Source organism: Ostrinia nubilalis, chromosome 16 (genome assembly GCF_963855985.1).
Source record: "Ostrinia nubilalis chromosome 16, ilOstNubi1.1, whole genome shotgun sequence".
Classification (NCBI taxonomy): Eukaryota; Metazoa; Arthropoda; class Insecta; order Lepidoptera; family Crambidae; genus Ostrinia; species Ostrinia nubilalis.
In genome coordinates this window covers 5,040,236-5,064,337 of record NC_087103.1, presented here as the reverse complement: position 1 = coordinate 5,064,337, position 24,102 = coordinate 5,040,236, and the positions used below count along the sequence as shown (strand labels likewise).

At 39.9% G+C, this 24,102-nt stretch overlaps 1 protein-coding gene across 1 annotated transcript in view; it reads left to right on the top strand.

The window, feature by feature from the left end:
• Positions 1-17,792, top strand: part of LOC135079276 (probable ATP-dependent RNA helicase DHX34) — a 31,322-nt gene extending 13,530 nt beyond the window's left edge. The window contains exons 10-20 of the mRNA XM_063973891.1: positions 7,440-7,643; positions 8,383-8,463; positions 9,038-9,142; positions 10,208-10,305; positions 11,917-12,124; positions 13,910-13,972; positions 14,185-14,366; positions 14,992-15,102; positions 15,908-16,029; positions 16,691-16,976; positions 17,488-17,792. Of these exons, the coding sequence (XP_063829961.1) occupies positions 7,440-7,643; positions 8,383-8,463; positions 9,038-9,142; positions 10,208-10,305; positions 11,917-12,124; positions 13,910-13,972; positions 14,185-14,366; positions 14,992-15,102; positions 15,908-16,029; positions 16,691-16,976; positions 17,488-17,773 (1,746 nt within the window). The 3' untranslated portion in view covers positions 17,774-17,792. The remainder of the gene's footprint in view (positions 1-7,439; positions 7,644-8,382; positions 8,464-9,037; positions 9,143-10,207; positions 10,306-11,916; positions 12,125-13,909; positions 13,973-14,184; positions 14,367-14,991; positions 15,103-15,907; positions 16,030-16,690; positions 16,977-17,487) is intronic.
• Positions 17,793-24,102: the final 6,310 nt, after the last annotated feature.

The window sequence follows — 24,102 nt, the reverse complement described above, 5'->3', positions numbered from 1 at the left end:
AGAGCCTATATTCCGGCAAGGAGGCGTTCTTTGTCCAGCAGTCCTTTGGTTGTAAGAGGTAATGGTTCTTAATGTGAGGCTTGTAGAGCCTATATTGCGGCATGGAGGCGTTCTTTGTCTAGCTGTTCTTCGGTTGTAAGAGATAATGGTTCTTAATGTGAGGCTACTAGAGCCTATATTCCGGCAAGGAGGCGTTCTTTGTCCAGCAGTCCTTTGGTTGTAAGAGATAATGGGTCTTAATGTGAGGCTACTAGAGCCTATATTCCGGCAAGGAGGCGTTCTTTGTCCAGCAGTCCTTTGGTTGTAAGAGATAATGGGTCTTAATGTGAGGCTACTAGAGTCTATACTCGGATCAGTACTCCCGAGGTGTCGCGGGTGCCACTCACACGACTGTTGATTCTGATGGGAGCGCTGGGCGTGGGCGACGTACACCGATTCCCACTGCTGGACGCGCCGCCGGCTGCTGCATTATTGTTAGAGCTCAAGCAAGATGTAAGTGTTACTGCTAAGAATATTAAGTTACTTACAGGTTTGGTGTGACTCTACTAGGAGTCAAACCTTGGACCTCTGAGTTGAGAGTGACCCACTTACTAACCAGTAGATCCCTTGATCTACAGGATCATAGATCTTGAGCTCCAGGTCAAGAGTCCAACATTAACTATTAAATCCAGGAGCATTGGGTCAAGATTATCACACTGTACTCAGATTAAAGGATCACGGAGGCTAGAGGTTCTAAATCTGTCTTTATTAGGTAAAAACCTAGAAAATTTCTCTTGCAGTCAGGTTCTCTTAGTAATTCGACACCCCGTGATTTATGTGAGACTACTAGAGCCTATAAGTATTCCGGCATGGAGGCGTTCTTTGTCTAGCTGTTCTTCGGTTGTAAGAGATAATGGGTCTTAATGTGAGGCTACTAGAGCATATATTCCGGCATGGAGGCGTTCTTTGTCTAGCTGTTCTTCGGTTGTAAGAGATAATGGTTCTTAATGTGAGGCTACTAGAGTTTATATTCCGGCATGGAGGCGTTCTTTGTCCAGCAGTTCTTCGGTTGTAAGAGATAATGGTTCTTAATGTGAGGCTACTAGAGCCTATATTGCGGCATGGAGGCGTTCTTTGTGTAGCTGTTCTTCGGTTGTAAGAGATAATGGTTCTTAATGTGAGGCTACTAGAGTCTATATTTGGAGCAGTACTTCCGAGGTGTCGCGGGTGCCGCTCACACGGTTGCTTCTATAGATGGGAGCGCTGGGCGTGGGCGACGTACGCCGCTTCCCACTGTTGGACGCGCCGCCGGCTGCTGCATTAGAAGGGGCATTGTTAGAGTTGAAGCAGCATGTAGGTATTAAGAGTGTGACCAGGCCTGTTCATCTCCGCGAGTTTACATCGAAAACAAAACACGCACGATGGCCCAACTACAGGATACTATTCGACAAGGCCTCACATACGAGCGAACATTGACTCACGCACGCGTATTCTTGTGTATGATGGAAGAAAATGGTGTACTAAATACTGTGCAGTATTTAACTGCCTAAATAAAACACAGAATGTTACTTTTTTAAGTTGCCTCAAGACACAGAGGTAAATAAGTAGTTAATATTATTCATGATAATTCATGCTAAATCATGTATTTCAATTATTATAAGTAGTTAATATTATTCATGATAATTCATGCTAAATCATGTATTTTAATCATTTATTTCATATTAGTTTGGCACCTCACGTCACATCATTTTACCGAAGTCAACCCTATAGCTTCGGCGCAGTGCCGATCACTGACATTTGTCAACAAAATGGTGCTTGACTCTTGAGACAGGCTTAATTACACCAATATTGTTAATGACATTGAGCATAATTTTTTTTAAATACCTTCGTGAAGTAAAACTTCTGTACGTAGTAGGGTAAACCGTATAGCTATTGCCCACTTAAAGATTTCAAACACATTGAGATGAAAAATTAAAGAAAGTATTTTAATTATCGACCATTTATGACTTTTTTCTTATAACTAAATAAACTGTTAAACAGTATATTAACAGTTTTTAGTTAAAACTTACGTAACTTAGAAAATATTGAAATAAATTTAAAATCATTCAAAAAGTACAGTCATTGCCCATTACTTACACTAATTGCCCACATCAAAGCACAGTAATTGCCCAGTATCTTAAAACAAAATAATCAATTTTAAAATGACAAAATAGGCATTAAATAAGCAAAACAAAACATTAAACTTAAATTCTAGTAGTACAGTCTTCAAAATAAATTGCGTTTGGCCTTATTAACATACACTCAGCGGCACGGAATTTGGCCCAAGCCTAAACAACCAGATATGAGGCCAAATAGGTGTTGTATACCTTAATTTCGTGTGACATGTTAACAGAACATAGGTTTTTGTTAATTTAAGAGGCTAAATTTATAAAAAAAATGCGTCTGTTTAACTTTTTTGACTCTAGAACCGTATTTCGTTGTTGGAACGTAAAGAGTACGGCTAAGTTTAAATTCGATATTAAATGTTGTAAGGGTTTGGTATTTTGTTTTTTGTTTTTAAATTAATCTTAGGGTTATTCTCGTTTCCTTAATTTGAGAATAATGCCCATTACTCCAGCTCAAGTTGCTCAAATAGTGTTGCTTAGAAGTCAAGGGCGTATGCAGCGGGAGATGGCTGAAACTTTCAATTTATGGCGTACAAACTTAAGATATACGTTAAAAAGGCATGACCAGACCGCTTTTTACACAAGAAGATCAAGAAGTGGGGAATTAAGGTGTAAATCAGCGCGCGATGATCCGATTATCGTGCTTGCAATATCAAGAAATCGGGTTCTCACTACGTTTGAGATACGCCAGCGTTTACAAACACCAAGCCCAGTGAATGTCAGGGAGCACACAATAAGAAGAAGGATGGAGGATCATAACCTGCATACTCGAAGACCAGTTCAAGGACCAGAACTTCTCAGATACCTTCGCGAAGTGCGACTTACGTTTTCTAGAGAACATGCAAATTGGACGTTAGACTAATGGAGTAAACTCTTATGAAAACTGTCTGTTTGCGTAGTACTTAACTCTTCTCCGCACCTTCTCTATACACTTCCACGGCCGTCTGGAGCTCTTAAGGTGACTCTGCAATCTTCGATCCATAGAACTTTACTCCATTAGCCTTGCGTCCAATTTGCATGTTCTCTAGAAAACGTAAGTCGCTCTTCTCGAAGGTATCTGAGAAGTTCTGGTCCTCGAGCTGGTCTTCGAGTATGCAGGTTATGATCATCCATCCTTCTTCTTATTGTGTGCTCACTGACATTTACTGGGCTTGCTGTTTGTAAACGCTGACGTATCTCAAACGTAGTGAGAACCCGATTTTTTGATATTGCAAGCACGATAATCGGGTCATCGCGCGCTGATTTACACCTTAATTCCCCACTTCTTGATCTTCTTGTTTAAATAGCGGTCTGGTCATGCCTTTTTAACGTGTATCTTAAGTTTGTACGCCATAAATTGAAAGTTTCAGCCATCTCCCGCTGCATACGCCCTTGACTTCTAAGCAACACTATTTGAGCAACTTGAGCTGGAGTAATGGGCATTATTCTCAAATTACGGAAACGAGAATTACCCTAAGATTAATTTAAAAACAAAAAACAAGACGCCAAACCCTTACAACATTTAATATCGAATTTAAACTTACCCGTACTCTTTACGCTCCAACAACGAAATGCGTTTCTAGAGTCAAAAAAGTTAAACAGACGCATTTTTTTATTAATCTAGCCTCTTAAATTAACAAAAACAAATGTTCTGTTAACATGTCACACGAAACTTAGGTATAAAACACCTATTTGGCCTCATATCTGGTTGTTTAGGCTTGGGCCAAATTCCGTGCCGCTGAGTGTATTATGAAATATTTCTTGAGCTGATGTTGATGAGTCAGAATCGGTAGAGACAGAATCATTTACTTCAAAACATAGATGACGCAAAAATTTGAATTTTATATGTAAGTTTTATATGTATTTATTTTTTTTATCTTCTTTGATATCAGTTCAAGTGGTTGCTCAGAATGTTCAATTAACTGTTGGTTATTCTTGCCTAAAGTTGTATTTATTTCCTTACAATTAACATTTTCACTAGTAGATTTAACGTAGGATTTTCATTTTTTGTATTTGCGTTTGAATTTTTATAAATTTTTTCAAGCCAAACCATATTTTTTATCTTGTAGATAAATTGTTGGATACATCTTGTACAGCTTCGATCGCTTTTTGCAAATTTTCCATGCTATATTGAACTTTTGGAGTCTTCGGCATACTGAAAATTAAACATTAAAAGCCATTTCAATATTTATGCCTGTAAATTGCAAAACAAGTCTAGCAATGAGCAATTTAAACACTGCTACTGCATGGTGGCAACACTTTAATAATAATTACCCTGGGCAATAACTATACATTAACATATGGCAATAACTGAAATGATGGTGGGCAATAACTAAAAATATACAGATTTACGTGCAGTGATTACCCACCGTTAAAATGACCGTTAGAAATCAAATTTTATCAGTTATTTTCATTGATAATGGAGAACACACTTATAATTTCATCATGATTATACACCATTAGTAGAATATTAAATAACTTGCAAAAAAAATTTAACCTCTAAGCAAGTAATTCCTTAGTAAAATTGTTAAAGTCTTTACCTGTTTGAGTAACATTTTCACCCGTCTTGACAAAATCCGCCATAACTGTTTTTTTTAGTGTTTCCTATTGTAAATTTTAAATCTACTGTACATTGATCTCGGAGTCATCTACTTAGTAAATTCAAATCTAACTAGAGTGATTCAAAGTCAGCACCTGACAATATTATTCTTAAAGCGGGCAATCACTACCAGTGGGCAATCACTCTCTGGTTTACCCTACTTATTATTATTCTGTGGTGTGACCCTCTTGGGAGTCGAAAACTAGACCACGAAGTCGAGTGTCCAACTCTTTAACTCCAGGTTGAAAGAGTCTAACTGAGACTGATTCCAGAGGTCTACTAAAACCCACTTCCTCAAGTAAAATACTTAGCCAACTTCCTGTGCAAAGTCAGGTAATTAAATCACTGATGGTTCCCTGAGTGGCTAGATAATCCGGGACCTGGTGAAGGTCCCGAGAAGCGCCTGGATATGAATTAGACCAGTTGATATGATATGGAGATTCTTGAGGAACGTCTATGTCCAGCTGTGGAAGTCTTGGTTGTAAAGGATAATGGTTCTTAATGTGAGGCTAGTAGAGCTTATATTCCGGCATGGAGGCGTTCTTTGTCCAGCAGTCCTTTGGTTGTAAGAGATAATGGGTCTTAATGTGAGGCTCTTAGAGTCTATATTTGGAGCAGTACTTCCGAGGCGTCGCGGGTACCGCTAACGAGGCTACTGCTTCTGATGGGAGCGCTGGGCGTGGGCGACGTACGCCGCTTCCCACTGTTGGACGCGCCGCCGGCTGCTGCATTTTTGTTAGAGCTCAAGCAAGATGTAAGTGTTACTGCTAAGAATATTAAGTTACTTACAGGTTTGGTGTGACCCTACTAGTAGCCGAACCTAGGACCTCTGAGTTGAGAGTGACCCACTTACTAACTAGTAGATCAAGGAGCTCCAGATCAAGATTCCAACATCAACTTTTAGATCCAGGAGCACTGGGTCAAGAAAGTCAACTATACTCATATCATAGGATCACGGAGGCTACTGAGGTACTAAAGCTGTCTTTATTAGGCAAAACTCTAGTAAATATCTCTTGCAGTCAGGTTCTCTTAGTAATTCGACAACCTGTGACCTGGCAATAGAACCAGGAGCACTGGACTATTTATTGAAAAATCCTCGGGAAGACCTTTATCCAGAAGTTGAAAGATTTTCTTAATGTCAGGCTACTAGTGCCTTTATTCCGGCATAGAGGCGTTCTTTGTCTAGCTGTTCTTCGGTTGTAAGAGATAATGGGTCTTAATGTGAGGCTTGTAGAGCTTATATTCCGGCATGGAGGCGTCTTTCTCCAGCAGTTCTTCGGTTGTAAGAGATAATGGGTCTTAATGTGAGGCTACTAGAGTCTATATTTGGAGCAGTACTCCCGAGGTGTCGCGGGTACCGCTTACAAGGCTACTACTTATGATGGGAGCGCTGGGCGTGGGCGACGTACGCCGATTCCCACTGTTGGACGCGCCGCCGGCTGCTGCATTAGAGGGGGCACTGCTGGAGTTAAAGCAGCATGTAGGTATTAAGAGTGTGGCCCTATTGGGAGTCGAAAACTAGACCACGAAGTCGAGAGTGTCCAACTCTTTAACTCCAGGTTGAGTCTAACTGAGACTGATTCCAGAGGTCTACTAAAACCCACTTCCTCAAGTAAAATACTAACGCCCGTATTCACAAACATTACTATGAGGTCTCACAGTGCGCGTGGACGCACAGGGTGACAAACGAACCAATCACAGAGCTCTATTCAACGCTGTGCGTTCGATTTCATGCTTCACTTAAGCTAGCGTCGTTTGTGAATACGGGGGTTAGCCAACTTCCTGTGCAAAGTCAGGTAATTAAATCACTGATGGTTCCCTGAGTGGCTAGATATACCGGGACCTAGTGAAGGTCCCGAGAAGCGCCTGGATATGAATTAGACCAGTTGATATGATATGGAGATCCTTTAGGAATGTCTATGTCCAGCTGTGGAAGTCTTTTGATTTTAAAGGATAATGGTTCTTAATGTGAGGCTTGTAGAGCTTATATTCCGGCATGGAGGCGTTCTTTGTCTAGCTGTTCTTCGGTTGTAAGAGATAATGGGTCTTAATGTGAGGCTAGTAGAGCTTATATTCCGGCATGGAGGCGTTCTTTGTCCAGCAGTTTTTCGGTTGTAAGAGATAATGGTTCTTAATGTGAGGCTACTAGAGTCTATATTTGGAGAAGTACTTCCGAGGTGTCGCGGGTACCGCTAACGAGGCTACTGCTTCTGATGGGAGCGCTGGGCGTGGGCGACGTGCGCCGATTCCCACTGTTGGACGCGCCGCCGGCTGCTGCATTAGAAGGGGCATTGTTAGAGCTCAAGCAACATGTGTCACTTCCAATATTATTAAGTGACCTGACAATAGCACCGCTATTCCTTATATCGTTCGTTCCTTTCAGCCAAATGACGTCTACTGCTGGACAAAGGTTTTCACAACGACCGGTGTTGAACTGCCCACATCCAGATACTTACCGCGACCTTCACCAGATCGTCGGTCCACCAGGTGGGAGGCTTGCCCACACAGCATCTTCCGTTGCGGCCCGTGGTCGCTAGTCGAGTATTTTTCTGCCCCAACGGCCATCAGCTCTACGAGCTATGTGCCCCGTCCACTGCCACTTGATTTTCCTGCGGATCTTCTCATTTCATGCATAACACGTTCCATTCATCGCCCTTTGGGTGACCTTGAGTCTTCTTATATGGCTCATAGTTTTCACACGATAATCTTTATTTCAGGGCGCCCTAACATCAAATGAGAAGCTGACTTCTCTAGGCAAAGCCATAGCCGACCTTCCAGTAGAAGTCTCCCTAGCCAAAGCCCTCGTCTTAGGGAGTGCCACGATCCCTTCCCACAAGAGAGACTCGGCGATAGCACTGGCCGCCGCTTTGGGGATCCGATCTATATTCACTACAAGAGCGCACAGGGACTTTGAATGTGAGGTGAGTAGTGTTTAAAATGACTAAAGCGGCTGAATTTGACTGACCGTCATTTACGGTCAAATTGGTCAAAAACAAGTCATAAACTATCAAAAACGGTCAATTTCGGTCAATTTGATTTTAATAATAGTTTAGAACTTTTTTAGCTTTTCCTACATTTTGTGATTGATAAAAAGTCTACAACATCTTAATTGAAATAAAAAAGTGGTTTGTAATGATTTATTATAGTTAAACATTTTACAGTGAGTCTACAACTTCTAAATTGAAACAATAAGTGTTTTGTGATGATTTATTGTGCTCTCTTTCTTACCCTATGCAAATTAACGTTCCTTCATTTAAAATTGCATATAAATTGAGTACCTAAATAAATAAATTATTCGGTGGTATTACAGTAATATTGAGTCAAATTGACTGAGTTTTGACTGGCCATTTATGGTATTTGACCATCGTGACCGGTCAGATTCAGTCTATTTACATCTCTAGAGGTGAGTTTTATTATTTAAAAGCTGCTAAAGTCTATTTTCCAAGAACAAATTACTGTTCATCATCATTATTTCTCAACTGAACTGAGCTGAACATAGGCCTTCCCCAATGCTTTCCGTTGATCAATTGGTAGCGGCTTGCGTCCAGCGCTTCCCTGCTACCTTTATGATGTCGTCGGTCCACCTTGTTTACCACCAACAATTACTGTTACTATTTCTTTATTATGGTATACGTATTAAATAACTTTAATATTTTACAGAATGCGAGAAAACCCGATGAATCCGACCACGGCGATCCATTGACTCTCCTATCGCTATACTGTGCTTGGCTCAACGTAAAGGTAACGGCACAAATTGTAGATAAATGGTTAATAAGCTGTTAATGAGGCAGCTATAAAAAGGACCTTAAAACTGCTCTACGGGGTGGAAACGATAAGTGATCTCACTCGATTATTTCTAAACTATACAAGATATCAAAAAACTAGTTACTGTTCCTGAAAGTACTTCATGAGCTCTATCAAACGGTATCAATATAATATGTTTCAGAATAAACTGGATCTATCCGAAAATTCAATGTTTCCAGCTATTAGCATTTATTCTGTAACCTATTATTGGTACCGTTTGAAAGAGCTCGTGAAGCACTTTCACGATCAGTAACCAGTTTTTCGATATCTTGTATAGTTAAGAAATAATCGAGTGAGATCACTTATCGTTTCCACCCTGTATAGTTGGCAATAGAACGGCAGTTGGCAGACCCTCACTCTAGCGCCACCTTACTGAGTGTAAATGACCTTGGGACAGTCCTCCTTCCATTTAAGCGCGACCGGTTGGCGCCATTGTATTCGCCACTAAAGTGACAGGTTTACTATACAGCTTGAACGATAGTTATTATTATAATGTGTGTTCGTTATGTAGGCGGATAACCGTGGAGGCAGGGACTGGTGTCGCCGAAGGGGCATAGAGGAGCAGAGGCTGTATGAAGTCACCAAGTTAGTTGCGCAGCTGAGAGGACTTTTGCAGGTAATATAATAATACACATCATATTACTTTTAAGGAGTAAAGAAAAATGCTTTTTTTATGCAAGACAAGGCATGTATTTGACCACAATCGCAATTAACCGCCTCTGTGGTCTAGTGGTAAGACCACCTGCTTCAGACGCAGAGGTCCCGGGTTCGATTCCCAGTGGGGGCAGATTTTTCTGTTCGGTTTGGTTGGTGGTAGGGCTTGTTCTAAGTCCGCCTGGCTAGCTACCACCATCTTACCTAAGTCTGTCGCCATAACAACAATGTTAACAGCATTGTTGTGTTCCGGCAGTTAGAGGTAAGATAGCCAGTTCCTCTGTGGTTGAGGATTCCGGGTGAAGCTCGCTTCCACCTTCGGCCTGATCATCACTTGCCATCAGGTGAGATTCATGCCAAGAGCTTCCTCGTTGTGGATAAAAAAAATCGCACCTGGTGTTAAGTGAGATGCAGTCTAGGATGGTACATATCTGCCCTGTAAGTGCGTATTCACTCTCGCCTTGAAAAGGCCCGGATTATAGTGATCAGGAGAGACAGCAGCAGGCAGCGAATTCCAGTCCCTAGCTGTTAGCAATATAAAAGAGTTATCGAAACGCTTAGTGCGAGCTGGTAGAATTATCATGGGTTTTAATAAAGTCTAAAATTAAGTGGCAATAATACAGCCATCATCAGGCCAAGTGTCAAGAAAGTTTATGTTACGAATTAATTCAAAACATCGAAGATGTTTATGTAAAACGGAAAAGAATAACGCCCGTATTCACAAACGATGCTTGCTTAAGTGAAGCAACAAATCGAACTCACAGCATTGAATAGAGCTCTTTGATTGGTTCGTGTGTAACCCTGTGCGTCCACCCGCACTGTGAGACCTCATAGTAATGTTTGGGAATACGGGCGTAAGTGCAAATCGGACTCGCACACAAAGATTATTGTATTCTTATTCCTGTATTTTATCTTAAAAAAATCTTGACAAAATGACAATAGACACAAACACACGACTCATGAACCTTACCATGTTGGTTGCAAGCAGGCTATAATGTTTTTAAGCAAATAAATTAATGATTTCCAGGATAATAACTTATTGGAGACTGTCGAGCCAGAAACGATGTCATCCTCCGAGAGAGCCTTACGACACGGTCAATTGAAACAACTCAAGGATATGAGAAGGTACTAATTGTTTTTTCTCAAATTTACTTTATTTATTAATACAGGGTGACTTTTGTATCAGTATCCAAATTTTAATATAATAATCTATGAAGCGAAAGACAAAACACGTATTTTTTATTTTTGTATCGTCCAGTACAAAAATGTCAAAATAAAGCACCCAGAAACAGTCTGAAAAAACACTTACACCGTGGTCACGGCTCACTCGCTTACGCACGCACACACGTACGCGCCTGCCCGCGCCGCATTTCATTCATTGCGATACGATTTATAAGTTGTTGATTTTCCCTTCATACTTTCACGGGCTTAGGACCGTCAAAATGCAAAAGATTTCAAAGTGGTAATTAGTTTTAATTAAACAGACTTACTAATTTATGGTAAAAAAATTAAATACCTACGACAATAATTACGCTATCAAAAAGAAAATAAAATCACCGAGAGCGGTAACACTACTTTTCTTGTGTACCTATTCGGGGGTATTTATCGTTATTTTCATGTGCAATAATTGAGATTGCTTACCAAATCTACCTAACCTAACAACAAACTAACAAATTATGAGTAGTTATTTTAATAATTGCCCAAAGTGCATACCATTTTTCTCCAGACAGACTTGCACGCTTTTGTACATTGTCTTTGAGTTTATTTAAAACTACAGTGTCATTTCGCACTTCGCGTCTCGTGTAGGTACTTACCTACTTGCTCGCGGATCTCGCTTCAGTTTGCCGCTAAAATCGTTCACCGGTTTGGCACTGTTGGGTTTAGTCCTTGGTTACGAAGTCGAGGTATTCCTCTGGGCCCGGTTCAAACTCTCTCCACTTAAAATGTAGCACCGAATCATTTCATAACACTCGCGCTGCGAATACATCGTTACGTTGACCGACCGGCGCGGACGGAACGATCGGCGCGCGCAGCGATACGCGCGTCTCGTAATGGGTTGCGCGGGCGACTGATTGAAGCGCCGCGCGGCCAGGCCGGCCGGTCGAGCGTTGCCACACGTTGCCAGCTCTCCGCTCGACCAGCTCTCCCGCAAAATGTTTACGCGCTAAGCGCGGTAACCACACTACGTGATTAATTGGTTAGGAAAAAAATAGTTGATGTTAAAATTTGACCTACCTATTTTTTATTAAAAATGTCATCTAGAAACGATACCTAATGTCAGGAAAAAATTTGGATACTGATACAAAAGTCACCCTGTATATCCCTTTCAAGGTACTCATAAACCATTGGATATTAAAAAGTAGAAGATAGAACAGATTATTAATGTTATAGCACCTATTTTACTACCGTGATAAATGCCACAGTGTTTAAATTTGATCCCCCATATTACAAAAAGTTAAGCTCGCGTTGATCACTAGTTTACTTTAACATTTAGGATGGGTTGCACCATTTTACTTAACTTTGACAAACGTCAAAAATCTGTCAAACTCCATACAAAAACACCGGTTATCGTTATAGTTACGGTCAAAGTTAGGCAGTGCAAATCAGCCTTAGTATGGAAATGTCATTTTAAACCAGTATTCATCACGCGTTTAACTTTTTTGTAATAAGTCTATACCACGAATATACCTCTTCTTCTAACATAAGAGAACAACCAATAATCAAAATTGTTTACAGGCAATACAAACAAAAGGCAGCCGAAGAGACCAAGCGAAAGAAACGCCTAAAGGTGGACTCTTGGGAGATCGTGGACGACAAAGACGATACAAATGACACTCTTGATATAAGGGACATAGAGTTCAAAATGACGCACGACGCGGGAAGGATACGATCGCTTCTAAGCGGCGCTAGCGCTTCTGGTGGGCGGGACCTAATAGTGCTAAAGGTATGTGGTACTTTTAATTCGCCGTTCTTTCCTTTTTTTAAATGGGACTAAAGCCTGGTCCGTGAGCACGTAGAATCCCGTCCAATGACCCCAAGCTACCCATCCCTATCGCTCGCGCGTAATTATGTTGCTGTCGCGATTGTGCGACGGGCGCCCGCAGTGAGTGTGCGAGTACGACAGCAACATAATTACGCGCGAGCGATAGGGATGGGTAGCTTGGGGCCATTGGACGGGATTCTACGTGCTCACGGACCAGGCTTTATAATCGATACCGTATCTATGAAAGTGACGTCGAAAAGTGGATAGTAGACGACAAAGATGACGCCCTTGATATAAGGGACATAGAGTTCAGAATGATACACGACGCGGGAAGAATACGCTCGCTTCTAAGCGGCGCTAGCGCTTCTGGTGGGCGGGACCTAATAGTGCTAAAGGTATGTGGTACTTTTAATTCGCCGTTTTTCCTTTTTTTATATGGGACTATAATCGATACCGTATCTATGAAAGTGACGTCAGAAAGTGGATAGTAGACGACAAAGACGACGCCCTTGATATAAGGGACATTAGAGTTCAGAATGATACACGACGCGGGCAGAATACGCTCGCTTCTAAGCGGCGCTAGCGCTTCTGGTGGACGGGACCTAATAGTGCTAAAGGTATGTGGTACTTTTAAATCGCCGTTTTCTCCTTATTTATATGGGACTTTATAATCGATACAGTATTTGAGAAAAATACCGTCCATAGATGATGGCAAAGACGACGCGGCGACGACGATGGGCGGGACCTAATGAGGGCTATCGTTTTAGCGCTCACCAGTTGGCGCCACTGTAGAGTAAGGTCCTGTCACTTGCTAGTAGCGAAGACAGTGGCGCCGACTGGTGAGCGCGAAAGTGGTAGGAGGACTATCGCATTTGCACTAATCAAGATGGCGCCACTGTAGAGTAAGGTCCTGTCAATCGCCAGGGGTGCCAACTGTTGAGTATAAAAACGATAGCCCTCATTGTGCTAAAGGTATGTGGTACTTTTAATTCGCCGTTTTTCTTTTTTGATATGGGACTTTATAATCGATACAGTATTTGAGAAAAAGAGCGTCTATGAGGAGATAGATGATGGTAAATACGACGCTAACGACACCCTTGATATAAGGGACATAGAGTTCAAAATGACGCACGACGCAGGCAGAATACGCTCGCTTCTAAGCGGCGCTAGCGCTTCTGGTGGGCGGGACTTAATAGTGCTAAAGGTATGTGGTACTTTTAAATCGCCGTTTTCTCCTTATTTATATGGGACTACTATAATCGATATCTATTTAAGAAAAAGACGTCTATAAGTAGATCGATGATGGCAAAGACGACGCTAACGATGCCCTTGATATAAGGGACATAGAGTTCAAAATGACGCACGACGCGGGCAGAATACGCTCGCTTCTAAGCGGCGCTAGCGCTTCTGGTGGGCGGGATCTAATTGTGCTAAAGGTAAAGGACTGCTTTAATGGGTGGTTTAATTTTTCTACAGCTTTAAGTGACAGTAAATGGAACATAACTTGATATGTTCACAAGCCGTGGGCAGACCTCTCATTTGATGGACCGACGATCTAGTGAAGGTCGCGGGAAGCACCTGGATGCGGGCAGCGATGTGGAAATAATTGGGGAAGTCTTTGTCCAGAAGTGGACACATGTTTGGTTGATACTACGATGTTTATACGTTCTTGATTATAAAGGGTCTTAACAGTCAGTGTTATTTATTATGTTGTACATTAATAATAATTATGTTTTATTGTTGCAGATAGTTTTGTGCAGAGCGTTATATCCACAAGTAGCAGTTGCAGACGAGTTCAATCACTGTAAGGTAAATATTTCAACAAATTAATTTTACTATCGTGTATTATCATTATTTACCTAAAGATACTTCATGAATAAATAAATATGCTTCTTTCTTTCAAATTCAAAACGTTTATTTGCCAAAAACACAGTACACACAATACATTAACATTGTTTATTCATTAACATTGTTGCACGAATTATTTATCAATTAATGTTTTATAATTGTTACTTCTTCAGTCAGTGGCAGAACAACTATACCACACTTGGAGCAAGCCGTTTGTGTATCTACACCCGAATTCATACTTTGGCAAGAATCCCCGCACTATACAGCTAGACGAAAGTGATATACAGACTGACACGCCTGTTGGGTTCAAAAGCAAGCTGCCTGTGTCAGGGAAACACCAGATATTGTGTTATTTGTGAGTATGTATTGTAATTACATTATGTTGTCTTAGCAAACTTATGTACTGGCATGTGGTGTTATCATAGCTTTAGCTAATCCCAACCCTTTTTAAATATCATGCTATAAAGAAAGTCAGTTTTTCTGTGACAAACTGAGCACGAGTGAAACCACAGGTAAAAGCTGTGTCTACAATTTTAATCTCGTTCCTCTCACATGATTCGTGTGCATTATGAGTTCGATACTCAAGTTTCTGTGTACTTACTAGCGACTGCGTAAAAATGACACCAAATGTATGACAGATTGTATCGCGCCCCTAGCGGCTACTTTCAAGAAGTAAAATCTTCAAACTTTTTAGGCACTCTCATGCTCTCACGCAAACTCATGGTTGGAAGTTACAAAACAAACTTATTCGCTTTGCAATGGAGGGAAGTCGAACCTTAATTTCGAACTCCTCCTATGTTCTTCTGATTAATTTCGTTGCTGGTCCAATGACAGTTTAACTTTCCCCCGGGACAAACTTGACCTTCATTGGTTGGGTTTTTGTGGCGGTCAAGCTGTAGATCCTGGCTACACAGGAGTTGCAGTGGTGGGAACGAGAGGTGGGAATAGTCCCGTAAACAAACTTATTGTCTCTTTTTCAGATCTCTCCTAGAAACAACAAAGCCGTACATAGTAAACTCCATGCGAATGCCGGCAGCACAAACATTGTTGCTATTGGCGCATTCTATAGACACCAACATGGGTTTTTCCAGGTATGTTAAAATTTATTTTATTTACGAGTGATTCAGAAAATATATTTTTGATAACTAATGAAAATAAAATGGCGCTCCTGGCGAGTAAAGACCCAATATACTGAACTGTCCTACCCGTGATATTGGCATTGGGGCGCCACCGTCAATACCGGATCGCTGGTTCCGATTTTTGCCATATTGGAAACTGTATTTGAAAGGTGGTGGCGCCCCTCTGTTAATGAGTTTGGTGGGACAGTTCAGTTTTGGTCATCTATAACAGAAAACTTACTCGATAGTGGCGCCACTAACCTAGGCTAATACAATAGTCCTCTTACTGCTTAAATGCTTACCACTTGGCGCCATTGTCTTAGCCACTCGCTAGTGGCGCCAACTGATAAGCGCAAATAAGGTAGCTCTCATTAAATTGCAACTACACAAATTGTCTAGGACACTATTCTTACAAATAAAATGAGTTACTTCGGAATTTGCTGTATATCTAAATAATATTGTTTTCAATATATTTTAAAACTAGCTTTCCGCCCGCGTCGAATTTTGTCTGTCACTGAAAAACTATCGGGCGCGTCCCTGTTTCAGAAACCGGGATAATAACTATCCTATGTCCTTTCCCGGGACTCAAACTATCTCTGTGCTAAATTTCATCAAAATCGGTTCATTGGTTTAGGCGTGAAAGCATGATAGACACAGATAGACAGACAGAGAGATACTTTCGCATTTATAGTCATAGTCATAAATGTTTATTGCATCATGTTGGTACATTTGGATCTTAAATAATAATATTAGTATAGATTTAATATCGTTTCTACAGAATCATTTGTGACGCCTGGTTGCTACTGGAGTTCCCGTATCCAGAAACGGGATTGAATTTGCTGTTGAAGGCCTCCAAACTGCGGCAAAGATGGGACGCTTTGATCAACAGGAGACTGTCAGGTAAATAACCAATCAGCTTTTCTTTAAATAAATAAATACTCGTAAAATTAGTTTATTATAAAAAATATTATCAACCTGATATCAGCAGACTGGCTGGCTAACTGGCTATATTTAGTTAGTGTTAATACTTCGGCTGAGGTGCACCACCTAACTTTGACCGTAACTATAATGATAACCGGTGTTTTTTATATGGAGTTTGACAGATTTTTGACCTTTATCAAAGTTAAAGTAAGATGGTGCAACCCAGCCTTAGTAATTAGATTCTCAGTTGGGACACAGACTGTAAAATTACCTACGTCTTCGTATCTCGTTAGGTAGGTGATAAGAGTTTTGAATCAACCTGGCTACTAAAAGCATATCATTCCGTGAATCGCAGTTAAGGGGGACTAAAATATACTTCTAAAATATGCTAAAATTATCATCTAATCTAACTAACTTAATAGTATGATGCAGGCCGCGTACCGGAAAACGCAGCCTGAGACGTCCACCTACAAGGTGGACCGACGACATCGTAAAGGTAGCGGGGAAGCGCTGGACGCAGGCCGCTACCAATCGATCAACATAGAAAGCATTGGGGGAGGCCTATGTTCAGCAGTAAATGTCCTATGGCTGAAATGATGATGATGAACTTAAGAGGAAATACATGTTAATATTATTTCAGACGCAAACCCAAACAAAAGCGTAGAGAATGAGCTCCAAAAACAGAACACCAAAATACCCTACGAAGAAATTCAACACCAACTATCCTGTGACATCAGTTCTTACATGTCTACTGAAGTATACTATACTATAAAACGACTACTGCCCGGTGATCTGAAAGTACTATACTGTGGTCCGGAACAAGCGCACCCGATTGTCGACCCTAACCCGTTTGAAGAAGGTTACGAATGCCATCCCCATGAGAAAAAGGGCGGGGTCTATGTGACGGACAGTATTATCTATAATTGGTTTGTATTTTTTTAAAATTATTTATTACAAATTTAAGTACAGTCGCTAGGATATCAACCAATGCATTGTTTAGAATCGTCCATTTAAGATCAATTACATAATGACGTTTTTATTTATTTTGATCGTTTTGTCAGCACAAAATGTCAAGCACTACTTTTTATTCCAAAAATGTTACGCCCGTATTCACAAACATTACTATGAGGTCTCACAGTGCGTGTGTGCGTGCGTGACGCACAGGGTGACACATGAAAAAATCTCAGAGCTTTATTCAACGCTGTGCGTGCCATTTGCTGCTTCACTTAAGCAAACATCGTTTGTGAATACGGGCGTAAATCTTTTTTACTGTGTTACTCATAGATAGCAAAGAATATAAACAAAGAAACTTAGATACGTCTATGTTAGTTACTTATTTAAAATAACTTGAATATTACTGATTTTCATAAATATTGAGTTTTAACTATCCAATTATTATTTTTTTTAACTTTTATTTTAATTCGATTCTTATTACAGTGTGGTGGACACAGACTGGAGTTACAATACTTACGAAGAAACCTACTCTCTACCTTGGTCGTGCCCAGACTGCAGTATAGCCTTATGTCTTTCTCCAATAGAGCGTCTCCAACACAAACACTTCATGTGCTCCTCTAGAACAGAACAGAAGAAACCGGAACCCACCACAGCGCCGAAGGATAATCGACCTAACGCCAAAGAGTATAAGTGCGAGAGTTGTAACAACACGCTGTATATGACGCCTGTGGAGATATTGAGACACAAAAAGAGTTGTAAGATGAAATAAAAGACGTTGAAAGTATAAACGTTGTATTTATTTACTTGTGGAAATTAAGTTTTGTTATTTATAGGTCGCGCAGCAAGAGTTGAGACTTGAAACGTTCAACACGAGAAAATATTTGTATCTGTATACGCTTCTCGAGCTGACGTCTTGCGTATTCTGATTGATTTGTGTTCTGAATGCCTCAACTTTCGTTGCGCGACCTATACGTGATTAAATGAAAAAATATAGGTACCTTGGTGTCCATAGAGAACAAATTACGCTGCTTGTTTGAAAGCTGATAATAGAAGCAACAGTAGTGTTTTCAAGGATTATCCCATTATAAGGACTCCTAATGCCCTATAAACATAAATCTTCTAAAATAAAAATGCGGTCCCGATTTGTAAAGTAATCTCGCTCGCTGAAATGATTGTGATTCCTGATACATAGCATACTCTTTGGTGCGTGCGAGCGCTGGCCGAAGGATTTTATCAACCTGTATAAAAAAAGCAATAATGTGCATCATCTGTCGCAAAAGCCCGCGTCGTGACTTGCCCGCCGGCTGCGTTTCGCACGTATTAAACAAGTGCACGCGCACCTTAATAACTGTCCCTTATTTTTAAGGCTATAAGACTCAAATTCTTCTACTTCAGTATTTTAAACATAACGCACTCGACCGGTTTGCACTGCTAATTTAAGACGGAGTGAACTCTTTAATTATTGTAATGGGATTATTGAGACGTTTGTTTTTTGCTGGGAAAGTCATTAAAATGTATGTAAGGGTGTGTTTAGGAATAGCAACAAGTGCGTTGCTTATTAAATTTAATAAATAGTGTGTGTGTAATTTAAAGATAGGACCAAGGACCTCCGGTATGGAATTTTAACTCTTTATTTCGTTAGTTTTTTCTAAAATGGTCGGTGTGAAAATGATTAAGTTAATTTTCTTTATACATACTTAATTATATTCGTTCGTTTCAGCCAAATGACGACTACTGCTGGACAAATGCCTTCCCCAAAGATTTCCATAATCGTCAGTCCACCTAGTGGGGAGCTTGCCTACACCAAGGTAGATACTGTTCACTGCTAAGTCGACTATTGTAATTTATGTAACTGTTGATGACCTCTTGCCTAATATTTAACCCTTTAACATTGGGTCACTTCAAAGGTAAACATTAGTTTTCAATGTTACGATCAAGGCGGGTCGGGCCTTGTCCTACGCTTCTCAAGCGTGTTAGCTATAACATATAACATGGCAATTATGTGCAATTAGCTGTTTGTCCATATGTCGACCTCGCTCGATACAATGTCGAGCAATTTGGGTGTCGGCCAGGAAGCTAACGTCTCGATTGATGTGAAAATTACACCGAATTTTGTAGGCTCGAGTTTTTAGCCTTATGATTTTGAACCGAATCTGGATAGAGCTAGAGTTGGGTTTCTATTGGTTTTATAAGTGTTCTGGTATTAAAGGATAGTTATTTGTTAGATAATCAGCATTGACATTTAACAATCGTTTATTCTAATGCTGGAATTAGCCGTTGTCTGATCTTGATAATGTCGACTATAAATTGCTGTCGAATACCTACTTAATTCGGACAACTTACTTGGAATTCAATGTCTTTGTCATAATTAATTGTAAACTTATTTTATCACGTGTTATAAAGCTGAACGGATTTAGATGGGATTCAAGATTGCAATTAGGCTTTGGATGACAAAATATTATTTACTTTAGAAACCACTCAGAAGTTTTGAAATACGTGACCAAATATCTATAAACTGGTAAAACTGTCGTATCACTCACTGGGTTGTTTGGAAGCGATCACTTCCTAGCAATAAGACCGCCTAAATTCTGCCGTTTCTATTTTGTATTTCTATTAGGTAACTTAAGTATTAACTTGTCTGTATTTTTGTGGTAGCAATTTTAAAAATATTGAGTAACTTAGTCTTTCAAACATAACAACTTAGCAACCTAGAACAATGTTATAGGTACTCTACCTTACACTCTATGCATGACAAGGTGCTGATGAGTTCCTGGACTTCCTGGATACCTAGGTGCTAAACAAACCTATCCAGATTGAACTAACGACCTCAATCATGTGTTCGGAACGATAAAACCTTTTAAAATACATAACCAACGTTTATCTAAACCCAGTCCGCATCTCGAACTGATCTCTGGAAGATGGTGGTTAACTTTTAACCTCCCATCTCTGTTAAAACCCATTTATCTTTGCAGTTTTGTTAACCTTTATTTGTGGATAAATAAGGTGGGTAATAGCGTGTTTGTTGGGTGATATAAGTTGGTAAGAGTTTAAAGGATCGCTGTCAAACCGTCACCGCGTAGGAAGCAGCGTACAGCATCTGTTGTTTAATGAAATTATGAAGTGAAACTAAATCAGAGTGCGGCCATGCGCGGGTTAAACGAATTCGTGGCGAAATAAAGTGAGTTCAGCGGAGGTCCGTCAGTCAGGGATAACTAGGTGTAGTGACAGATTAAGTATTTGCTTAGAATTCGAATTGCCTTGGATTGGACTGACCTACAGAATCATGGGTGAAGTAGAAGCGTTATGAGTGAGTAAGGTAGGTAAGTAGGTATGTAAACTTTTTATTTATTTGTAAAAATCCTTATTATGAGTCCCTAATTCAGAAATAAAGGTTGATTTATACAGTGTGAGTCACGTTAAAGTGTACATATGAAAATAAATGAAAAAAGACCTATTTTTATCGACAAAAAAGAGGTCAAAAATTTTTGGAGATTTTTTTTTAATTTTTTATAGATTTTTTTTTCTACCAATTACTTATTGTAAAGAAAACGTAATTACTTTTAAACTAAGCAGTATATCCTCATAAAATAAAAACAGTAATAATGCTAAATAACAGGCGATACAAAAAAAATACATAAAATACGCAAAAAATGCCAACAAATAATAAAAAATGATACTTTTTGAAAAAAATCTGCTTTTAAATTCGTGTTTTTTTGGTTATTTGATAAATTTCTCCAAAAAATGCCCCTATAACAGGTGGTTTTTATTACTTTTTATTATTCTCTATCGTATTATCTTTGTAAAACCAAAAATCGCATGTCTCTATCCCTATCACAACGTTTGCAATGATCGTTTGAACTAAGCCTCTCCGGGCGCGCCATTCAACGCTTCATTAACAACGAAACTGAAAATGGCTCCAGATTTGTAATTTTGATAAAGACAAGTTAGATTTCAAATAAAAACAAAAGATTTCGAAGTAAAATAAGCATTTTAGTTAAAATTAAAATTGTCTCTACCTGTAGCGGAGAATAATGTTGTGGCAGGCCTTTGTTCAAACGGTCATAGCAAATGTTGTGATAGGGATAGAGACATGCGATTTTTGGTTTTACAAAGATAATATGATAGAGAATAATAAAAAGTAATAAAAACCACCTGTTATACGGGCATTTTTTGGAGAAATTTATCAAATAACCAAAAAAACACGAATTTTAAAGCAGTTTTTTTTCAAAAAGTATCATTTTTTATTATTTGTTGGCATTTTTTGTGTATTTTATGTATTTTTTTAGTATTGCCTGTTATTTAGCATTATTACTGTTTTTATTTTATCAGGATATACAGCTTAGTTTAAAAGTTATTACGTTTTCTTTACAATAAGTAATTGGAAGAAAAAAAATTCTATAAAAAATTAAAAAAAAAATCTCAAAAAATTTTTGACCTCTTTTTTGTCGATAAAAATAGGTCTAGTTTCATCTATTTTCATATGTACACTTTAACGTGACTCACACTGTATTTTAGCTTTACTATGCTAAAGAACGCAGCCTTTTGCCTAATGTTAACTATCTAAGCTACCAAGTAGGACTTACCTTACTTACCTGCTTGTTATGTTTTGTAAGTTATTAGATGAGTAAGTGTTCGTTTTTCTATTTATTTGATTGGGACTCATTTTAAAGTTCCATAAAAAAGATTTTGATTAATGCTTTTTACCCTAAAAAGACCCCTTGCATTTAATATAATCCCACTCTAGCAATTAGGTAAAGTCCCAGGATTTTCGATCTGCTCAAGATTCCCAGCATCTCTCCCGTGATTGTACCCACTTAAGTCATGGTTCCCATGGCCCGAACAGGTGTTAAGATGGCCGATACAAGAGCACTAGTCTGGGACACGCAATACCGTGACCAGGGGTCTTGCTGATCTGTCCTTTGTAGGGGTCTACTACGAAAACTGTAAGGAAATTAGTACGGACGAAATTGTTTCATTAATTTTGAAACTATGTAGATTCTTTCACCAGTAGAAAGCTATATTATTCGTAACTGGCAAAGGTTTTAATAAAAATCTACGCTGTAGAAACCGCGGACAAAAGCAAGTGCTAATAAATCTAGTCTAGACCATGATTTGCAGTGATATGAACCTGAGCCTGAAAATTTGAGATCGAATCAATTTTTGTAAGTGAAAAATCTGTTAATCCGCTCCTTTTACGGGAACATTTGCTACTGCGGCATCCAGCTAAAGGCATCGAGGTTCCAACCAGCATTTTGATAAAAAAAAAGTGGATTTATTTTCGTGTCGTGGCGGAAAAGCCAGTCGAAGTTGTTTTCCAGAGTAGAACCCCGAGCTCTGTGAAGATCTTTAACAGACAATTAATAGCCACAGCTCTTTACCTGATTACGCACAAAGCAAATTCTTCTTAATCTAGGATTGTTAACGGCAAGAAAAACTGGACAAATTAATGATAACGACATTTTTCAAATAAGTGACACGGGCTACAATGAGCATGTTTTCTTTTTTTAACACCTCGTGTGATCCCGTGCTAAAACAATGAGATTCTTCTGATTCGGAGGCTCTGCCGTGGCTCTATTCTTAGGTGTCTCAGGAGGGTCAAACTCACAGGACATAGTTGTAAATCACTTTGTGTAGGTACTTCTTTGTTGCCAGTTTGTTCAGGAAGATTTTATAGGCTTGAAGCAACCAGATTGTCCGAAAACGAAATCAAGAAAGATTCCTTGCTATTCAGGGCACCTTAAACCATCTGTCGATTGAGCGATGTCCGACGCCTGTAGCGGTTTCTCCTCAAGTGGCTGGTCGCGAACTCATTGTTACACACGATAATCGAAGACGACTTTTTGTAATTAGGTACTTAGGCTGGGTTGCACCATCTTACTTTAGCTTTGACAAACGTCAAAAATCTGTCAAACTCCATACAAAAAACACTGGTTATCGTTAAAGTTATGGTCAAAATTAGGTGGTGCAACTCAGTCTTAGTCTTGTGTTTTTCAAACTACATAATTTGTTTGTAAGAAGCATTTTTTCCGCTGTAGAAACCTATCCGCTACGATGTTGCATAACGATCTCCGGCAGACTGATAGCCGGGCGGAGGTGGTCGTGCGATTTGTCGCTGCGATATTATCGCGCTCGTAATTCGGCCGCGACTGCCGTGCGTGTCGGCAACGCCGCGATTTCTTCACAAGGGGCTGGGGCGCACTGGGAGATACATACACCTACTGAATAAGGCTTGTTTTTGAAAATGTAACTTAATAAAACTAGAAATGTCAAGCCTAAAGCTTTATAAATTAAAATCATATTTCAGGAAGAGCCAATAATAATCAAACTGAAGTTAGATTCAAGACTTGCTGAACATAGGTGATTTCCAGCATTTGCATTCAGCGGCTTCCTGCAACGTCAAGTAATCTATTTCTCTATCTTGCAGATGTATAAGACCCGTCAGGGTTTATGAAGCTCACATGCTAACTATGGACAAGGAACGCAGGAGTAAACGAGCGATGAAAGAAATCAAACAACATTCGATTCCCGAGTAAGCATTGATGGTCAAACGTGGTAGTTCAAATCCTTCATCAAAGTAAGTGCATTTTATACACTGTTTGCTATTTTCATGCAATTTTAGGCCAAGGCGGCGCGGAGCGGAGCAGAGCGGAGAAGTGTCGGGCGGACTAATTTTTCTATACAAATTGACGGCGGCGGCGCAGCACGTCGTCATAGTGGAAATAATGAAATCTGATTGGTTATTCAAAACACAAACACTCCGCTCTGCTCCGCCTTGGTCGAAACCGGGTCTTACAAAGTGTTCAAAGTAAATTCTAAAAAAAAAAGTTCCCACATAAACCTAGTACAACAACATTATCGAGTACCAAGGTTATACCTAGTACTTACTTTATAACTTGCTCTCACTACACCACCGGCCTAACGGCAGGTCCGAGCTCCTACACTAGATAGGGCCGGCAGAGCGCTCGTGAGCGATGCTCACCCAGATAACAATTGCTTTGTTTCGCTGTAAAACTCGAAAATTAACATCATTTGCCAACGCCCGATCGCGCCGCCGATACCGACACTATGGGCGTACCGGCCAAGGTGGAGGATGAGACG